We start from the raw sequence: 14,665 nt of genomic DNA, 5'->3' as shown, positions 1-14,665 counted from the left end.
AACCATATATCTTTGGAGTCCCAGAACATGCTGGTTGCACAAGAACAAAGCACACTTACTGTCTGAGAGGAAGGCTGGTGTTGTGGTAGCTCTATTGAACCTCTCTTTTCTTTTGAGATCATGTTGTACATACACAGTGCTACATAACCAGATGTTTCAAGTTAATGACTTAAAGTGAACGGCACCACACCACTATTACAGGAAATATTATTCAGCATGGGTTTTGGTAGTCACTCATATTTCATTTTCAAGTGTGCCATAGTTTACTTATATAGCAAGTCCACGACCATGCTATTATAAATTAAGCTGTTTTGGAAGTCCCATGTATCCAAATTTTTGTTCACATGATTAAAGAAAAAAAAAATTCAGTGGTAGTTGTTAAAGCACAGTAAGGAAAACCTTATTTAGGACCGTGGTGATGGGTATAGGGACCATTGCAATGGGATCTTGCAGTAGGGGAGAGAGATTGGGCTCAATACTGAATACAGCACAGGCCAGTGGGAATGTATAGCAAAGGAGCAGTATGACGGTCTGTGGGTGGAAAATTACTAAGAGGAAACATCAGGGGTAAGGGGGATTCTGGCTAAACCCACCTAGCAGGATTCTTGCTGAAGACAGGCCAAGGGAAATCAGACATCACCTGGGGGACGGTGGAAGATGAAGAACCCCATGAGATAGCAAGTATGATTAGATATTGAGGATGGAGGGTTCATGCCACATTGACTTAGCAGGGCTCTTTGCTAAAACTGGGTTTTACAAGGAAATGCACAGATGGTTCTAGGAGAAGTTTCAGAAGCCTGACTTAAAAGTTTGGCCAAGCAAAGAATATTTGTCAACATTCAAGACAGTTTCCTTAACATTAAAGTCCTAGAAGTAGAAATGCTGGGTCACAGGATTTTTTATTTTTTGAGACAGGATCTTGCTCTGTAGCCCAAGCTGGAGTGTAGTGGTGTGATCTTGGCTCACTGCAACCCCAACCTCCTGGGCTCAAGCTATCCTCCCACCTCAGCCTCTCAAGTCGCTGGGACTGCAGGTGGGCACCACCATGCCCAGCTAATTTTTGTATTTTTTGTAGAGGCAGGGTCTTGCCATGTTGCCCAGGATGGTCTCGAACTCCTGGGCTCAAGCAATCCACCCACCTCAGCATCCCAAAGTGCTAGGATTACAGGCATGAGCTGCTGCACCTGGCCCGGATTTTTGTGCAAATGTTTAGGCTTATTTATGTATGTGGGTTTATCATCCTTCTTCTTTACATTTTTTTCTGGATTCCTATCATGCTTAAAATGGCTTTGTACTCTCTGAGAACCTAAGCTTTCACACATCTCTGGGAAGACTGAATACCCTCTTGAGGGCCACTGAGGCAGCAGCACTGAGAAAAAATTAAAGGGTAAAAATGCAGGTGAAATGCAGAGATGGGAACATTCCTAGATCCAGGACAGAACATTTTGCAAGAGGGGCCAGAAGCCAGAGACAAGCCCTTCCCAGCACCGAGCAGGCCCTTCCTCCAGGTGGCACAGAGCCTCTGGGAGGCGGGAGAGGGCTGGAAAGACAACCCACGTGACACCCCCCCATGTTTGGGATTGGCTGGTGGGATTGACAGTGCTGAGGTCTAAACAAGGAGGCAGAAGTAGGTAGGTGCCACTTCTCTTCCCTTCTTCATTCTTCGCCAGGCTCTCTGCTGACTCCAGTCAAGTGTAAGTGAGAACAGGTGTGAATGGGTGAGCCGGCGGGCTTCTGGTGGGTCGGGCACTGTGGTCCCTGGCCTCAGAGAAGGAAGGGCCTTGAGGTCTTCATCCTTCTCCTAGCAGGCAGCTATGCGGCGGGGCAGGGACAGGGGAGGAAGGAGGGCCATGAAGGGGAGGAGGGTCAGCCAAGATGGTGTGAGTTTTGGAGCGGGACACTATCTGAGTCCTGGAGGCATATGAAACTGCCCATAGAGGACGGATGCCGGAGTCCTCAGTGGGGACCAGGGAAAGGGTGGGACGGCCCGCGCTTGACAGCGCCCGCCTCAGTGTGCATATTCACTGGGGGTCTTCCCATCAGCCCCTTCACCCACGAGGTGAACTGCCGCGGAGCTGTGAGGGTGTTGTTTGCATTCCAGTTGTCGGGACTCTTTCACCTGAGACTGAGACTCAATGGGTGGGTCCACCGATCGTTCCTCCTGGGAGTTTAAGTGTGAGGAGGAGCTGGTGGGCTTCAGGCGGGTCGGGCAGCACAGTCCGTGGCCTCGGTGAAGGAAGGGCCTCACAGGCGGTGGCACCGCCATGACCTTGTGGTTGTGGCAGGGCTGCGGCGAGGGAGGAAGTTGGGCCACGGAGGGGAGAGGGATCAGATGGAGTGAAACTTGGGGGTACTTTTTGAGGTATCTTTGAGTCCCAGAGGCGCTTGAAACTGCCGACAGAGGACAGTGGGGACCTGGGGAGGAGGGGACCTGGGGTGGCTGAATATTAAAAAATCTCTTCGTAATGGAATTCAGTTATGAAATTAAGTCTCTTTAGGAAAGACCCCATGTTTTGATCTAGGACTTGAAGATCACTTCTCTGCCAAGTTGGCTGTGGAAGAAACAAAGCAGTTTGCAGATAGATTTATTTGATGTGATTGGAAACCAGGCGTAGTTATTATTAACTCAGGACCTATTATGGAAATCTCACAAAATTTAAAAAAAAATTACAATCAGCAGATGGCCATGGAAAGAGTCGAGTATAATTACTCCTTTTTATTGCAGTCTTCAGTTCACGATCTTCTAGTTGGAGCGATGAGTGCACGAGTGAGATCAAGATCCAGAGGAAGAGGAGATGGTCAGGAGGCTCCCGATGTGTTTGCATTCGTGGCTGTGAGTACCTTTCAGTATCTTATTTCCATTGGCAGAAATGTATTTTTCTGAAAGAAAATCGAAAACATTGTTGAACCAATATAGATCTGTTATATAAAGGACTTCCCTGCTGAAAATAGTTGCAAACTAAATCACATTAATGAGATATTGAGCAAGGAGACCTATTTTCTGATATTGTCTGCATATGTATGTTGTTAGGAGTCTGGAAATAGTCCTTATGACTTTCCTATCATGCTTATTAATAAATAATACAGCCCAAAGAAGATGAAGATGGGTTCCAGAATTATCGGTCCTTGCAGGTAACTCCTTAAAGTATTTTCTATATAGGAAGAATAACTTTTCCTAAGAATGCTTATAGAGAGGCTAGGAAAAACCTCTTCAGATTTATTTGTGACTAGCTATCTTCACATAGTATGTATATTTGTGAGTCCTATTGCCATGGTGTTAATAACAATATTCGATTTGCATCTACTCTTCCCCCATGTCTCAAAAGCCCGGTGAATCTCAGCAAGAGGAACCACCAACTGACAATCAGGATATTGAACCTGGACGAGAGAGAGAAAGAACACCTCCGATTGAAGGTGAGAAGGGCATGGAGGAGCATTTTGTATTTCATGTATGATGTTATACTAGTAACAGGAATAAATAAACCATCCCCTAAAAATTGGCTGGAAACCTGTAAGGTAATCCTTCGTAAGGGAATAATGTAGTTTTCAGCTGCCGTAGTCCTTCTTGTGATAAATTTTCTCTTCGGCATTTTACTTATCTTATATCTTAAGAGTTCTTTGGCATACTTGGAAAATACAATCCTTGCCAAACTCTATATTAGCAAACAAAAGGAAACTACATTAAATTTAGAAAAAATTGTAAACTGTTTCATGAGTTAAACTTGGTTTTATTGGGATATTATTTTTCTGGGCATACGTCATTGCATTAAAAGTTTGAGCAAACCTAGATATGTTATGGTTAGCTCTTACACAGCAATTTTTAGAAAATGTCATAATTCAGAGAAATAAAAATGTGAAATCCTTTTAGTTACCGTTAAAAGTCTTCAATACTTTTGTCTTTCTGAACCATTATCTATTTGTCATATATTCATTTTTTAACTTTTTACTTAGAAAGGATTTAAAATGTAAGGAAAAGTTATCTAAGTACAGTGAACTTCTGTTTATTCTTCACCTTGATTCACCAATTGCTATAACATTTTGCCACTTATCTCCCTGTTTTTGCCATATTAATATTTTATTGCTGAACCACTTGAGAGTAAGTTTCAAATATCACAACTATTTACTCTGTAAGTAATTCAGTATGTATCTGCTAAAAATATGAATAATCACTTAAATAACCTCAGAACAATTATCAAATTCAGGAAAATTGGCCTTGAGAAAACATCTAACATATAGTCTATTGCAGTTTTGTCAGTTGGCCTAGGAATGTCCTTTATAGGATTTTTTTCCTGATCCAGGATCTAATCCAAGACTACTCATTGTATTTAGTTGTCATATCTCTCTGGTCTTCTTTAATCTGGAAGTGTTCCTCAGTCTTTCTTTGCCTATCATGACATTGACAACTAGAATCCAAACCAGTTGTTTTGTAAAATGTTCTTTAATTTGGGTTTGTCTTATGTTAATGTTTTTACAGACATTTTTTTCATTCATTTACTGGGGCTTACTAGGTGCCGGGAAATGTACTAAGTACTGAGGATATAAATGAGAGAATGATTTCTTCCTTGAGCTTGCAATCTAATCAGGGAAATTCATGTAAATAAATACTGCTCTAATGAGTGATTTACAGTAACAGAAGTATATGCAGATCATGAAAGTGACAACTAAGTTGTCTTAAACAGTCGTAGGAAAAGAAAACTTCCTAGTAGAGATAATATTCTTCCCCATTTTCTAGCAGAAAATTCCAACGCCCATTGCACTCATGCCTCACATTTGTTAGAATACAAGCCTACAGAGCTTTATTTAATAACACTAATTTATAGTTTACTGCTTACTTATATCAATAATTTTTTTTTATTTATATGAGAACGTAAAGTGGAAGGTGATTGCCAGGAAATGGATCTGGAAAACACTGGGAATGAGCGTGGAGATGGCTCTGATGTAAAAGAGAAGACTCCACCTAATCCGGAGCGTGCTAAGACTAAAGAAGCAGGTACGTTATTCATTCAGAATGGAAGTCATGGGGTTACTCTTTTTCTATAATATACTTTAATAACAAGTCTCACATACAAATATTATTTGAAAGGTAGTTCAGACACCAAATACTTGATTCAAAGACAGTGTCAGGGAAAAAATGAATTGGGTCAAAGCCATGTTGTTGAATTATAAAATATGAAAGTATTATTACTTTGGAGTAGAAATCTTCCAAAACTCAAGGCAAGTGATCAAACACTTTAAAAAGCATATATATTACTTAACATACCCCAGGGGCAATTGGGTATCTAAATGACACATAGTGTTGCTTTAAAAAAAATTTTGCCAGAATTGTTTATCACAAATCGCTTTTAGGCACTAACAAGTAAGATAGATCTGTATGTTTTGAATTTTCCAAGTTGGTTTGTTGTTTTTTTTTTTAAATTGCGAGCTAGACTGAGAAACAGTAGCATTTTCCCTCACGTTTTAATGTCATCTATATGGTAGTAGCTTAAATAAACCAGTAAGACTACGTATTTTTTTTTTAACAGGCATATCTAGCCTCCAACCATATAATTTTTATCATCTAAATCAGGACATTTTTGAGAGGGAAAGGAATACATCAGGTTAACAGGTAGACAAATGGTCACTCTGGTATAAAGAGTCCACATAAAGATTTAACTAGATGAATGAATTATTTTTGCACTTTTGCACAAAAGAGACAAACCAAATGGAACGGCATTCTTTGACCTCTCTTTAGTCAGCTAAACAATTCCTTAGCTAATATATAATTAGTAGAGTGTTTTTAGTCAATACATTTGAGTGACACTGTGTTTGCTTGCTTGTTTTTTGCTTCCTGGGGTTTTTGTTTGATTAAAAAATCAAAACAAAACAAAACTGAAATCAGTGGCTGTTTTTGCCCTCCACTTAAAATTATCTTTAAATGGGCTCATGGCATTTAATCTGTTCTGGCTTGAGAAGTCTTTGTTTCCTCATACCACTAGAGTGATGAATTTTAAGAATTAGTACACATATGCCTGAAAATGTACATTAGCATAGAAGTCTATGCAGTGGTTAGGGTTCTGGTTTTCATTTCATCTTAAAAAACCAAAACTAGTGTTGTTTGTGTGCTTTTAGTATCATCTCAGTAAAGTTCTGCTAAGTAATGAACTCAAATGTTATGTTTATATTTTAGGAGATGGGCAACCATAAGTTAAAAAGAAGACAAGCTGAAGCTACACACATGGCTGATGTCACATTGAAAATGTGACTGAAAATTTGAAAATTCTCTCAATAAAGTTTGAATTTTCTCTGAAGAAGTCATGCGTGTCTTTTGTAAAATTTATTCCTAGAAAATTGATAATTATTGTAAATGGTATCTTTTAAAAATCCTTGTGTTCTGTTTAGAGCTGGTATATATTTTTGTATACTGATTTTGTGTTGGGCAACGTTGCTAAACTTGTTTATTCTGTTGGTTTATCCCTACATCCTTTTGGATTTTCTCCATACACAATCATACCACATGTAAATAATGATAATTCTGTTTTTTCCTTTTGAGGCTTTATACTTTCATTTCTTGTCCTTACGACACTGGCCAGACCCCTCCAGTACAATGTTGATTAGAAGTGATGATGATGTGAATTCTTGTTATATTCCTGATGTCAAGAGGAAAACTTTCAACATTTCACTATGATAGGTTTTAAAAATATATGTAGAGTCCTTCTACAGGTTGAGTATACCTAATACGAAGTCCTCCAAAATCTGAAACTTTTTGAGTGCCTCTGTGATGCTTAAAGGAAGTGCTCATTTCAGATTTCAGATTTTCAGATTATGGATGTTTAACCAGTAAGTATGATGCAAGTATTCCAAAATCTGAAACAGCACTTCAGGGATGGTATACTTAACCTGTATTAGATTAAGGACTTTTCAAAAAAATTCTTAGTTTTCTAAGAGTACTTACCATGCTTACCATGAATATATGTTGAATTTTATCAAACACTTGATCTGCATCTATTGAGGTGTATGATATTTCTCCATTAAACTGTTAATACAGCATTCCTAGAATAAGCCCAATTTAATTTGTCATATATTGTCCTTTTATGTATTACTGGTTCCTTTTCCTAATGTTTTGTTTAGGATTTTTGCACTTTTGTTCATGACCTTGACCTATAAATTTTTAATACTCACTCCATTCAGGCCTTGGTATCAAGGGTATTCTGGCTTTGTAATATGAGTTAGGATGTATGTTCTCCTTTTATTTTTCTCATGTAGTTCAGCTAACATTGGAATCCTTTCTTAAATGTTTGATAGAATTTGCCAGTGAAGCTATCTCTACCTGGAGTTCTCTTTGTAGGGAAGCTTAAAATTGAATCAATACCTTTAGTCACATTAGGACTATTTCAATTTTCTATTTCTTCACTTTGGGTTTTATTTTTCTAGGATTTTGTCCATATTATCTAAATTTTTGTTATACAAAATAGTCCATAGTATCCTCTCCTTATCCTCTTAATGCCTGTTTTCATTCATAAAACTGATAATTTATGCCTTCTCTCTTGTATTCTTGATCAATGTCAGGGTCTTTTCAAAATAAACTAACTTTTGGCTATCCTATTTTTGTTTTATATTTTGCTAATTTTGGCTCCCATGTTTATTTTTTTACTTTGTGTTTAATTTGTTGTTTTTAACTCCTTGAGATGTATACTTCATAACTTTCTTTCTAATGAAGGCTTTAGCTGCAGTCCACAGATTATATTTAGTATTTTTGTTATTCAACTCAATATTTTCTAATTCACATTATTTATTTGAACGATAGATTACTTAGAAGTGTATTTCTTCCAAACATTTGAACACTTTCTAGCTGCTGTTGTGTTACACAGTATAGATAACTGACAATAGCTGTTTACAAAAGATACATCCAAAACATAAAAATTTACAGAAGTTGAAAGTAAAAGGATGGACAAAAGATATTCTGCATAAAATAATTAAAATAGGCTTTAAGGCAAATGAGCATTACTAGGAATAAAGTATTTCACAGAGAAAAGGATCAATTCACTAGCAAGATTCGATTTTAAATACGAGCCTAATGTGGCTTCAAAATATGATGGGAAAATTGGCAGAATACGAAAAGAGGTTGGTAACTGAGAGAATAAGCAGACAAAAAGCAATAAGGAGGTGGGGCTCTTCGCTACTGGCAAACGAATCACTTGGCTTTGTCTGCCTTTAAGGTATCCTAGCACTGATTCTTACCCTGAGGAGGGGATGTAGAGTAGACCTGCTGGAGGGTTCCTGGTGGAAGGTTTTACTCCTCCCAGTCCATCACCAGGTATTCGAACTGCTGTGGGTATGCAAGGAAATCTAATACAACCTGGACATCATTTTTAGTTTCTACATGTGTCACCTGGGGGTAAGAGAGAGGTGGTAGATGGAAGGGAAGGGCCTCATAAACTGAGTGAGTCATGACAGCTAGAAACTAGTTTTAGAGCAAAGGGCAGACATTTATTGAAAGGATGCTGGAGTGCTTCAAACTTAGGAAGAGTAGGGCCCAGGGCGACCCTCAGTTGTATGGAAACCAGGCATCCTCCTTTCAAGGGCTCCTGATTCCTGAGGACCAACTCCTGCTACTAACCCTAGGAAGCCTCCCCGTTCCCTCCCTGGAGGAAGGGGCCAGGTGGAGAGATGACGTCCAGTGCTGAGCAAGGAGAATGTTGCTAGGGTATGTACAGTCAGGCAGCACAGCTGTACAAGCCAGACAGCGTGCACTAGGCTGTGACCAGCCACCACCAGCACTCGGGGATGGGACTCTTCCTAGAACACTCTTTCTCCTCCGGCCCATGTCCTGATGCCTGCCCTGGGCTGCACTGTCTGGGACCAGCAGCTACAAACCGACATCCTCGAGCCATGCCCAAGGTCTGAGCCACTTGCTCTGGGCACACTCCTCGTGGGATTTGGGGTGCTGCTGCCCAGTGCCAGCAGCCCCTTGGCACAGGGGCTCCCAGAGGCCCTTCAGCCCCATGTCTGATCCCCTCTCCCTGCTGGTAGCTCCACAGGCTTCTTTCCACTTCCACCTGCTGCCCACCCCAGGACATTGCCAGGGCTTAAGGGTCTTGGGACTGTGTCCTGTAGTTTAGGCCCCCTCTCAGCTGAAGGGGAGGTGCCAGCTGTAGAGATGGCCTTGTCGTGCCTCATCCCTCCAGCTGGCCTTGGAGAGAAGAGCTGGATTGTGCCCCCAGGCTGCTCAGCATCTGCTGGGCCAGGAGGCCGGCTGCCAAACCATCAACCCACCCATGGCCTTAGGAGCCCAGGAGACAAGGAGCAGGCCCAGACCCTGCAGAGCGCTGATAAGATGGGCCAGGGACGCGCCTCTCCAGGCCCAGCAGCCTTGGGAACCACAGCCCCTCCGGAGCTGGGGTCCAGGCCTCCCCAGAACTGCAGCTGGAGCTTCATCCTTTTCCGGGAAGGGCAGGACCTGGGGTGGGAGGGGAGACTGGGGCGGGGCTGGAGGCAGGCTCAGCTGCCGAAATGATGGCCTGTCACATCTTCTGCCTGCGCTCCTCAGGCAGGCTCCTTGGAGGGGACATTTCACAGCCTCAGAAACATTTCTGGACTTGGCACCCGCTCGGCCCCCAGCCCTGTAGTGGCTGGGGGAAGCCTGCATGGAAGACGGAAAGAATAAGGGAGGAAGATCAGAGCTGTAAAAGGGGATACAAAGCCTGTACTCCACGACCATTGTGTCAGGCACAAGGTACTATCCTGGAAGCCTTTGCTGAAGTGCAGTGGACAGTACCCTGGATGGGGATCAAAAGAACTGAGTTGGCTTTTGGTTCTACTTCTGAAAAGCTTTGTATAATAACATGTAGATGATCCTCTTTGAGTCTTAGCTTTATTGCTTGTAAAATGCAGATAATTCCTCCCTCCCAAGACTTCTATATAGATTGAGATTTTAAAAAATGCTAATGTGCAAAGTAAACAGCTAGGCCTGTTCTAAAGGCACTGTGAATGTTGGTTGCATCCAAATCTGAATTTTGTCTGGGACCAGGGTTAGGGGCCAGAATACACCAGAGGTGAGGGCCAGACCCACCTGAGAACCATCAACAAACTTACCCCACACCCCAATACACCTCCTCACCCCCTGCAGCCTGTCAGCTTCCCCCATCTCCCACACTCACTGTCACCTGGCACTCCGGTGCACCAGATGACACTGCTTACTCCCTGGTACACAGGTAAGTGCAGCCAGTGTCATACCCAAGGCCTATAAATGAGGTCCACAGGCAAGAGCCATCCCAGCCCACATCTGATATCCAAGATGCAATGCTAAGTGGAAAAAGCACTGCAGAACAATGTGTGGAATATGGTCTTGTTTATGTGTGTGTGTGTAAGATATAGGTATAAAATACGCTTGCATATTCATAGAAAATTTGTGGAAGGATACACAAAAATTGTTAACAATGGTTATTACTAGTTCTACAGGGATGATAAACAGGGAGGGGTGAGGACTGTATTTTCACTAGTTATTATCATTTGAATATTTTTGCCATGAACATGTGTTACTTTCATAATGTAAAAGCACTTAAAATCAAAATTTTTAGATAGTAAATTAATATGTAGATATAGATAGATGATAGATGGACAATAGTGGTAGATAAATGATATGAAAACAGCTAAAAGCTAAACCAGACAGCTATCTCTGTGCGTTGGTTTCCTCACGTGAAATGGTACCTATTTCATAGGATTATTGTGAGGATTAAATGACTTCATACGTTCGAGTCCTTGGAACAGTGCCTGGCACACAGTAAGTGCTCAATAAATGTTCTCCTCTTTCGGATAATACTGGTGTGGAGGTGGTGGAGGAAGACAGGCTGGCTCGATGTGATAATCTCTTTCGCCATCTTGTGGTCAGTGGAGCACAGGCCATAGAGCAACATTAATGCCAGTTGGCAGCGTGGGTTCACTTTGCATGTTTTCAAACCTCTTCATAGGTAAGTGTAGGAGTTCAGGCCTTAGGAATGGAGGACCTAGGACTTTTAAAATCGAAAAAGAGTTTAAAGAAATAAACAAATAAGTTTACAAATGGGTAGCCAGAATAGGACTTAAGAGACCCCTACTCTAGTCATCTTTGATACCAGATGCTCCTGATCCCTAGTGCTGTCAGTGTCAAAAAGAAAACAAATTGGCGGGTCCCTGTTTTTGTTTGTTTGCTTGTTTGTTTTTTTCAGGTTCCTCTTTTTCTGTCAGGCTTAGTTGCATCAACAGAACCAATTTTAGCTTACTTACTCAGAAAAGGGATTTTTGAACAGCTATTAGGTAGCTCAGGGAAACCTCAAACAGGTCAGAGAATCTGGTTTGGGAGCTAGGTGGCCACGAGTTGCCATCCTACCCCCTCTGCGGACAGGAGCTGCTGAGGCTGAGTCCAGCGCCACTAGGATATCTCTTACAGTTGTTTGTGAAAACTCAGTGTGTCTCAGCCATGATCTGCCACTGTCACCAGGCATAGCTTCTACTGTTCATCTGATTTCCAATGGTCTCTTCACATGTTTCTTCTGATTAAAAATCTGGATAGGGAACATCTAATTGGTGGAGCCTAGGGCTCACACCTCTCCTCTAGGCTGAATTCTGGTTTCCACCTTAGAGCGGAAGGACTTTTTTTTTTTTTTTTTTTTTTTGAGACAGATTCTTGCTGTGTCGCCCAGGCTGGAGTGCTGGAGTGCAGTGGCGCAATCTCAGCTCACTGCAACCTCCTGGGAGGAAGGACTATTAATGTAGGGCTTCTCCAAAATTTAGAAGGGCTATTCAGAAGAGCCTGGGTTGGGTAGGGGATGATGATGCTCTGACTTTGGGAAAATGGCATTGAGCATGTGTGCTTCAGAGTCCCACATCCCTTCTCCAGGTCCTGTCTATCTAGCTGTAGGTTCTACATATGACCCAGGCAGTACTGGGAATCTAGGTCTGTTTGACTCAGTGGTCAGGCCGGGTATGGTCGCACATGCCTGTAATCCCAGCTACTCGGGAGACTGAGGTGGGAGGATGGCGTGAGTCCAGTAATTCGAAGCAGCAGTGAACTATAATCATGCCACTGCACTCCAGCCTGAGTGACAAAGCAAGACCCCGCCTCTTAAAAAAAAATTGGTGGTCAGACTCCATATTGATTATTAGGGGACAGGTCATGGTGATACCAGATGGAAGGGTTTTTTTGGACAGGGAAGTCCATGGGGGCGGTGGGGCACAGGGGCCATGGCCGACTGGTTTACCACTGTATTCAACAGCAGCTAGCTTGGTGCCTTAACACATGACTGAAAGGAAGGTGGAATAAAAGAACAAACTAAGCTGGCCACCTTCCTTCTGTAGTTGTAAAATTTCACTGACATTTAGGGCCCCTAATTTCGGAAGAAACCTAAGAGAGGTGTTTTGGAGGTGTCTCGTTAGATAAGGGAGATCAAGAAAGGTAACTCCACTCATACCAAGCTACACCTTCATGTAGGGTTTCTGACTCCCCTCCAGGAGGTGACTCCCCTCCACATTTAGTGTCTCCATTCAGAAGGAAAGAACAATCAAGTGTGTGCTCCAAGATTCTACTGTCCATTCACACAGTTTCTTTCTTTCTTTCTTTCTTTTTTGCAACAGAGTCTCACTCTGTTGCGCAGGCTGGAGTGCAGTGGCGAGATCTTGGCTCACTGCAACCTCTGCCTCCCGGGTTCATGCGATTCTCCAGCCTTACTCTCCCGAGTAGCTGGGATTACAGGCATGCAGCACCACACCTGGTTAATTTTTGTCTTTTTAGTAGAAACGGGGTTTCACCATGTTAGCCAAGCTGGTCTCTAACTCCTGACCTCAGGTAACCCACCGACCTTGGCCTCCCAAACTGCTGAGATTACAGGCGTGAGCCACTGTGCCCGGCCCATCCAGATATTTTCTTGAAACAATTCTGCACTTAGGATATATTTCCAGGAGAAATAGATGAAACATTCCCATAGTGGAATTGCTCGAGATTGCTGGGCCTCAAGGCCTATTGGAATTGAACTTCAACATCCAGCAGGTGGGTCAGCCTGTGGCCTCCATATTTGCTTCTATGAATCAGTGATGGCAAGTGCCCATCTCTGGCCACGCCAGCTGAAAGGTACAGACCACCAGAGGGAGCAGGTGTGCCTCTTCCATAGTGGAACACGGCACTTCCTGTTTGCCGCCCCCCTCAACCTGCCCTGCTCTGGAAAACACCACTGTTGCTTAGCAACAGGGAAGGCAGTCATCCAGGGCCCCATATTTCTATCAGTCACCAACCCAAGTGAGACGTAGAATGTAAAGGCCTGCTTTCAGCTCACATCTACTGTAGCACTTTGGAACTTGCTGGCCACTCAAAATGTGGCCCGTGACCATTCAACATTTCAGGGGTCCCCAAGACCGCCCAGACATTCAGTGAATTAGCTAGGACTCACGGGACTCAGTATATTATTGTACTCATGGCTGTTATTACAGCAAAAGGTTATACAATATGATCAGCAAGAAATAAAAAGAACAGGTGGGGTCTGGAGAAGTCCACGCACAGACGTCCTCATGCTCTCTTTCTCCTGTGAGGGGGCCCATCGAGCACATCCTTCCCCACGAATGAAAATGCACAATTTGTGGGTAATGTTTTGCCCAAGGAAGCTCACTTAGTGCCCCAAATTTGTATTGGGGTCTGGTCATTAGGCACCCCCTGCCTATTATGTACCCGAGTTCCAGACTCTCAGAAGGAAAGCAGGTGTTCAGAATCAACTACATTGTGGGTACAAACTGGTCAGGCACTGTGAAGCACCCTTCTCAATTAGGGAACATGTCAAGTGCTGTCTTAGTTTTCTATTGCTGCCATAACAAATGATCACAAACTTAGAGGCTTAAACTCTACAAATGAATCGTCTAACAATTCTGTAGGTCAGAAGTCCACCATAGGTCTCTGGGCTGAAATCAAGGTGTTGGCAAGGTTGTGTTCCTTTCTTGAGGCTCTAGGGGAGAATCCATTTCCTGCTCATTCCAGGTTGGCAGAATTCAGTTTCTTGACATTGTAGGACAGAGGTCCCTGTTTCCTTATTGGCTGTCACCTGAGGGCCATTCTCAGCTTCTATTCCTTAGCCTGTAGTATTTTCCTCCACCTTCAAAGCCAGAACAGTGAGTTGAATCCTTCTCAAGTCACATCTCTGTAGCCACAGCTGGGAAAGTTTGTCCACTTTTAAGGACTCCTGTGATTGGATTGGGTCCACCCAATTAATCCAGGATAATCTTCCCATCCCAAAGCCCCTACCCTTAATCATGTCTACAAAATCCTTTTTGCCATGTAAAGTAACATATTCATAGGTCCCAGGGATTAGGACATAGACATCCTTGTGTATCCAGTATTTTGCCTACCACAAGTGCCCAGTTCCTAGATGCCAGCCAAAGGTCTTTCTAAATATAACAGTCTCAGGGATGCTATGTTAACTGTTTTCTGCATACTCATGCATATCTAAAGGAAGGTGACATCATGAGGGATAGGGGATACCCTCTTCCAACATCTTGTAGCCCCTTTCATGCTTACAATGTCTTGGACTTCATAAACAACTGGACCCAGGGCTCAGCCCACAAAGATGCCTTATAACCCAGATTCCAATATGGCATACACATTCTGACCTTGGGACTGCGCAGTGCTATCCCTTCCCTGCTTCAACCTGGATAGGAACCAAGGTCTAGG

The 14,665-nt window shown here is 42.7% G+C and overlaps 1 protein-coding gene across 3 annotated transcripts; it reads left to right on the top strand.

The window, feature by feature from the left end:
* The first annotated feature begins 1,574 nt into the window (after window positions 1-1,574).
* Window positions 1,575-6,586, top strand: LOC105493940 (PAGE family member 4). Of its 3 annotated transcripts, none has more exons than XM_011761971.2 (5): window positions 1,575-1,631; window positions 2,726-2,833; window positions 3,327-3,414; window positions 4,865-4,990; window positions 6,167-6,586. In XM_011761971.2, the coding sequence occupies exons 2-5, from the start codon at window positions 2,756-2,758 to the stop codon at window positions 6,181-6,183; spliced, it is 309 nt and encodes a 102-aa protein (XP_011760273.1). In that variant the 5' UTR covers window positions 1,575-1,631; window positions 2,726-2,755; the 3' UTR covers window positions 6,184-6,586. The 3 variants fall into 3 exon arrangements, with proteins under 3 accessions (XP_011760273.1, XP_011760271.1, XP_011760272.1); XM_011761969.2 differs by having other exon boundaries at window positions 1,612-1,694; XM_011761970.2 differs by lacking the exon at window positions 1,575-1,631 and adding an exon at window positions 2,033-2,139 and having other exon boundaries at window positions 6,167-6,291.
* The last annotated feature ends 8,079 nt before the right edge of the window (window positions 6,587-14,665 follow it).

The sequence above is a fragment of the Macaca nemestrina genome, chromosome X (assembly GCF_043159975.1).
Source record: "Macaca nemestrina isolate mMacNem1 chromosome X, mMacNem.hap1, whole genome shotgun sequence".
Taxonomy (NCBI): Eukaryota; Metazoa; Chordata; class Mammalia; order Primates; family Cercopithecidae; genus Macaca; species Macaca nemestrina.
The sequence above is the reverse complement of the archived record's forward strand: the minus strand, read 5'-3'. Positions and strand labels throughout refer to the sequence as shown.